This window comes from Ceratotherium simum, chromosome 13, assembly GCF_057802395.1.
Source record: "Ceratotherium simum simum isolate JZ-2026a chromosome 13, ASM5780239v1, whole genome shotgun sequence".
Classification (NCBI taxonomy): Eukaryota; Metazoa; Chordata; class Mammalia; order Perissodactyla; family Rhinocerotidae; genus Ceratotherium; species Ceratotherium simum.
In genome coordinates, this window is record NC_141912.1 from 29,568,449 (window position 1) to 29,574,448 (window position 6,000).

The 6,000-nt window shown below is 35.5% G+C and overlaps 1 protein-coding gene across 1 annotated transcript; it reads left to right on the forward strand.

The window, feature by feature from the left end:
- Nucleotides 1–4,630: 4,630 nt before the first annotated feature.
- LOC101405721 (olfactory receptor 12D1) lies at nucleotides 4,631–5,578 on the forward strand. The gene has a single exon (XM_004441727.2). The coding sequence runs from the start codon at nucleotides 4,652–4,654 to the stop codon at nucleotides 5,576–5,578; it is 927 nt and encodes a 308-aa protein (XP_004441784.2). The 5' UTR covers nucleotides 4,631–4,651.
- The last annotated feature ends 422 nt before the right edge of the window (nucleotides 5,579–6,000 follow it).

Here is a 6,000-nt window from a genome sequence, read left to right on the forward strand (position 1 = left end):
AATTTTTCAAAAGATTGACATAGGCCAGAAAAAGAGAGAGAGTGAGAGGTCATTGAACATGAATCCATATTTTTAGTGTGGGGAACTTGATGTGTGGTGCCATCATGAACAAAAGAGATGGTAGTAAGGACCTAGACCAGGATGGCAATGGGAGAACAGAAAGTAAAGGATGAACAATTAAGATCTTTCTTTTTACGCTTTCAAATGCACATTTCTCTGTGTATGTGTGTGTGTAAATACCAGCAGGAAAATAAAATCACTTTTAAGTAAAGACTCCAATAAAAATAATGTTTATTACTAAATGGAAAAAAAATCCAATGATTCTTATTTTCTTCTTAATATTTGTCAATTTTTCTAGTTTTTTTCAACTAACAATATATTTCTGACATAAAAATAAAATAAATATTTTAATAGCAAAATAAAACAATCTCTTTTGGCATTAAAAGTATATTTATTATAAAATATTTGGTAACACAAAACTTTATATTTAAAAAGTCACTGGAAATTGGACTTCTTAGGAATAGGTACCAGATAATACTGAATATTGGATTTAGCATCATACCTTTCCGTTACTTTATTTGTGTCAAAACATTTTCTCATGCATAGAAAATGTATTTTCTATAGAGTTATAGTGTATTAACTTTACTCCTACTGATGAATATATTTAATATTTCCATTTTTTGAGACTCTTCCAAGTAAGGAATCCGCAAGATTGGAAGTTTATGTAAAATTCAAGTTTTGATCATCATCTTCATCCAACAAACCCAATGTTAACTTTAATTACGCAAGCTGACTATCCGCTGAGGCTTACTTTTCTGATCAGTTTGGGTTGAAGCACATATTAATAACACTTGTCTTTCTTTCAAAGGTCCAATCCATCCCAATATTCCCTCCTGTATATCCAAGTCTGAATTCATTTATCACTCTAAAATGTGTTCCCCTCCTTACCGTATGTTGAGCAAGATCTCTCCTACTCTGCCAATGATACTCAGAATCAAGAAGTCTCCATGAAGTGCCTCTATACAGTCCTGTGTTGAAAACTGTACAAAAGAAAACACACTTACTCTATCCTCACCCTCTGATATCTGATGGCACTCAATTACATCTTCTCAGGAGATATTTTTATTTTTAGATTTCAGAATCTAAGCTACAACAGAGGAACGCTTTATAATCTTCCTCTCTATGTGGGTGGACTTTGGTCTATCACACACCCCTTTCACTACAATATCATCTTTCAAGAATCCTGGCTTTACCCAAGGATCTCAATTTTAATCCACTACCATGTGCTGGCCTTAGATCTCTGTTCTATAAATGAAGTTGCCTATAACGTATGAAATTGCTTGGGAAATAAGCTGTCAAAACTCCTCAGGGCATTTTTACAAAAGAAGAGTAAAGATTGGATCCATTCTATAAGATATTAAGACCTAAAATAAAATAATATTACTTGAAATGCAGCTTGTTCAATGGGGAAAAAATGGAAGAATAGACTATGTATTTGGGGGAACTTGGAATTTTATAGAGATGGCATCATATATCTGTGAAGAAAGAACAGCTAGTTTGTCTACACAGAGACCAAGTAGAGCAAATTTTCACTGATTATCTCACAGCATGTAAACGTGAACTCTATAATTATAGAGTATAGTTCTAAATAGCAAATATAAAACTCTACCTCTAATAAACAGGACCAGTTACATAATTTGAGGGGCTCAGTGAAAATAAAAAAGCAGGATCTCTTGTTTAAATTCAAGATGGTGAAAGAAAAGATTAAACCAAGCTTGGGCCTCTACTAAGCATGGAGCCCCGAGGGACTGCATAGGTCATGTGCCCGTGAAGCTTGCCTTGTAATAAAAGAATATTTAAAACAATTTAATTTTGAGTGGAGGAGAAAAATAATTTATAAACAAGACCTCAGAGAGACAAAACAGAGAGAGGAAAATCACTGGTCATGACTTCTTCAAAATGATGGATGGCTAGACAACTGAGAAACTGTAGATAAAATTCAGATGGGTGATATTTTGAAAGAATGGAGAACACATTGAGGTTATCTCTAAAACTAGGGAGCCTCAGTTTGAATTCTATTTTCACAAATTATTGCAAAACAGGGAAATTTAATGGTGACTATAGTCAATAATACGATATTGAATACTTGAAAGTTGCTGAGAGTACATCTTAAGCATTCTCACTAGACACACACAAAAAAGTTAACGATGTGAGCTGATAGATGTGTTAATTATCTAGATGCTAATAATCTCTCCACAATGTATATGTAAATCAAATCATCACATTATACACTTTAAATATATTTAACCATATTTGTCAATTATTCCTCAATATAATTTGGGCAAAAAAACAGCAAAGTTTACTTAAATCCTTTGAGACTTGGTTTTCTTGTAGCAAAGTAGGAATGATTTTAGTACTTCCTTCACTAGATGTTTGAAAGAATAAATGAGATAATACATGTGAAGAACGCAGAGGAATAACTTACATGTTGAGCACACAATAAATGTTATTTATTTCTATTATATTCATAACATATAACAAGGAATCATCAATATGATGAATATATAATCCTTCAAAGCAACAAGAATGGACTTCAATAGAAAGTGGACAAAGTACATGGTATTTATAACTATTATTAGAAAGCTTGGATAGATGTCAGATTGCATATTGATGTTCTTTGGAAAGCAAACAGAATATTTTCACCTAAAGGATTCAGCAAGAAGCAAGGATACACATTGGAGAGACCAACTTCATTCTCCCAGAGAGAAATGTGAGCTTTGGGATCCCAAAATAAATGAAAATCATCTAGTGTTATTACCAACAGTGAAGGGTCAGGTTAGAAGGAACCAAAGCAATTCTCTCTATTCCTCTTTCTTTGATTTCTATAGAACCACAGTCATAAATGAGTAGAATATTAAAGATAACCATCTTTCTGTACAGATCAATAGGATGTGACTGGCCGCCATTCCTTAACTGTCATTACCAAATTTCTTCCCATTTTATACATAGAGTTTTTCAAGGGAAGTCTCCATGATGAGAATGTGTATCCACACTTCTCTCCAAGGAAATAAAAGATAATTTAACTAAGAAAACACAGGAGTCCATTGAGACTTGTGCTATTTGTGGTCCTGAGACTAAGGAAGAAACATAGGAAAGAAAATAGGAACAATGAAAAAAAAATGGAACTCAAGATAGGAATTTCCCAAAGGAAATTCTCTCATGTTGCAGGTATGGAAATGTACCCTGTTTATTCTTATGGCAATCCGTCTCAGACCCAGGGGACACACTCTCTCAGGATTTGTATGTCTAGAAAACTGTGGCTTGTAAATGGGAGGCAGAATTTCAGAAAGAGAGGAAGCGGTTTTTGAAGATGAAGAGTTTATGTTGCAATCCCAATATGAAATGTCAGTTCAAAAATTTTTCTAACATTTATAATCACTGGAAATGTAAACCTGAAAAGCTTTCTTAGCTGTGAATTTGAGCACACAGTCAGGTAAGAGAATTAAATAGGAGACTGGTTGAGCGGTTGCCCATATTTTTGGCTACTTGCTACTATCAAACTTTAATGTCCAGGATTTAGAGCTGGTTTGTCATCTTATGATGGGCCCCTCATTGTGTTTGTGAATCATGAAGGCTCTTTACTTCCTACATCTTTATTGCCATATCTCATTCTCAATTCAACATGCTTGACTCTAGATATTCTCCAAAGTAAATATGTAATCTCTAAATATTGCAGTGAAATAAGTCATTTAGTACAGATAAGTCTGATTGATAATGTTCTTTAAATGGCAGGAAAAGTTTTTTTCCCCAAAGGAATTTTTGATATAAGTTTGTTTTGTGGGTCAGAGAAATGAAAATGATACTTGGCATATCATTTGTATCTTAACAGGAGCAGTAAATTTTAACAATATACAAAATATACGTGGCTGTCAAAGAAAACTACTCTGAATTGCTTGAAGCCAGCCTTTCATGGAGGTGTAGTAGAGGTAGGTAATTTCTCACAATTTCCTCCAGCTATAATGCCTGGAGTCGCATGGGTTTCCCTAGTTATATAAGTGTTCCCTAATTATATGAGCTTTTATTCTATTCACATCAAATTTTTTTCTTCTCCTCTCAGCAATTGTCCAAACCTTGACTGATTCCCCTTCTATAGGAAGCACTCCAATCTCTGCACTTCTATTAGATTTCCTTATAGGTCTTATTCTTCTCTCCCTGTCTACTTTTTCTCAAGTAAAAACCCCTTAGGTGGTTTCTTACTAGGTCAAGAGACAGCAGTGTGGTGGAGTACTTAAAATTTTGCTCCCTGTTAATGCCAACTCAGGAGATGCAAGGAAAATTGTATCAGAAGGTAGATGTTCACAGTCAAAGAATATGATAGTCTGGCAACATGCTCTGAATCTCTAGAAGAAAGAAAAATATTAATGATAAGTTTAATGACAAAAAAAAAGATTGAGTTACAGTCCATAACCACCATGTAACCTTAATATTTAATAGCCAAAATATTGTACAACCTCTGAAGCTGGGACTACGTAAAACAATAATGCTCTCCTTCAAAATATTGTTGTCTTGGTAGTAACATTCTAGACTGAAAAGACTCTAATTCCCATCAGAGAGAGCATTCCATATATTCTTTTGTCTTTTCTTTTAAGTGATGCTGAATCAAACCTCAGTCACTGAATTTCTCCTCCTTGGAATAACAGACATCCAAGTACTTCAGCCTTTTCTCTTCATGATTTTCCTTGCAATTTACGTTCTCATTGTGGCTGGAAATGGAGCCATCCTGGTGATTGTCATCTTAGATCCAAGACTGCATTCACCTATGTATTTCTTCCTGGGCAATCTGTCATGTCTAGATATCTGCTACTCCACAGTGACACTGCCAAAGATGCTGGAGAACTTCCTCTCTACACATAAAGCAATTTCTTTCTTGGGATGCATAAGCCAGCTTCACTTCTTCCACTTTCTGGGCAGCACTGAGGCCATGTTGTTGGCCGTAATGGCCTTTGACCGCTTTGTGGCTATCTGCAAACCACTGCGTTACCCTCTTATCATGAATCATCAGCTCTGTACCCAGATGGCTATCACTATCTGGTCCATTGGTTTTTTCCATGCCATGCTGCACTCCATAATGACCTCTCACTTGAAATTCTGTGGTTCCAACCATATCCACCACTTCTTCTGTGATGTTAAGCCATTGCTGGAGTTGGCCTGTGGGAACACTGAGCTCAACCAGTGGCTGCTCAATACTGTCACAGGGACCATTGGCATGGGCCCATTCTTTTTAACACTTCTCTCCTATTTCTACATTATCATGTATCTTTTCTTAAAGACCCATTCTTGCAGCATGCTTCACAAAGCACTGTCCACTTGTGCCTCCCACTTCATGGTAGTTATTCTTTTGTATGCTCCTGTTATCTTCACTTATATTCGTCCCACCTCAGGTAGCTCAATGGACCAGGACCGGATCTTGGCCATTATGTACAGTGTGGTCACTCCTGTACTAAATCCACTGATCTATACTTTGAGGAACAAGGAAGTGAAGGGGGCTTTGAGTAGAGTGATTAGAAGGAGGCTCTAACTTGAAAAAAATCTAGATAACTCTTCTGAGGCATAAATAAACAGGGAATGAGAAAGCTGAGATGTGAAATTGTACCGCTTCTCAAACGTTTACAATATATATAACCGAGGGAACTGAATAAAGGAAAAATAAGTGGGATTGTCCGGTCTAGCTGTGTTAAATAACACATTTGTGGGTAATATATAAGAAACTTGAACAAACAGAATTCCAGCCATGGAACCCTAATGTTGAATTTGCTTTAAGAATATCAGTTGATACAACTGATTTGTTGTGTATTCTTATATGTTCTTGAATGAAATCAGGAATAGAAATATGCCTATATTAACCATGTATTCAGCAGTTGGATAGTACTTAGGCCTGTTTGTCTGTGTTCTCCCTCTAAGTAAACTTATTTTATTGTGAGCAATAAAATTATTATGCTA

Coding starts and splice junctions, on each gene's coding strand:
- LOC101405721 (XM_004441727.2), top strand. CDS start 4,652: ATGCTGAATCAAACCTCAGTCACTGAATTTCTCCTCCTTGGAATAACA.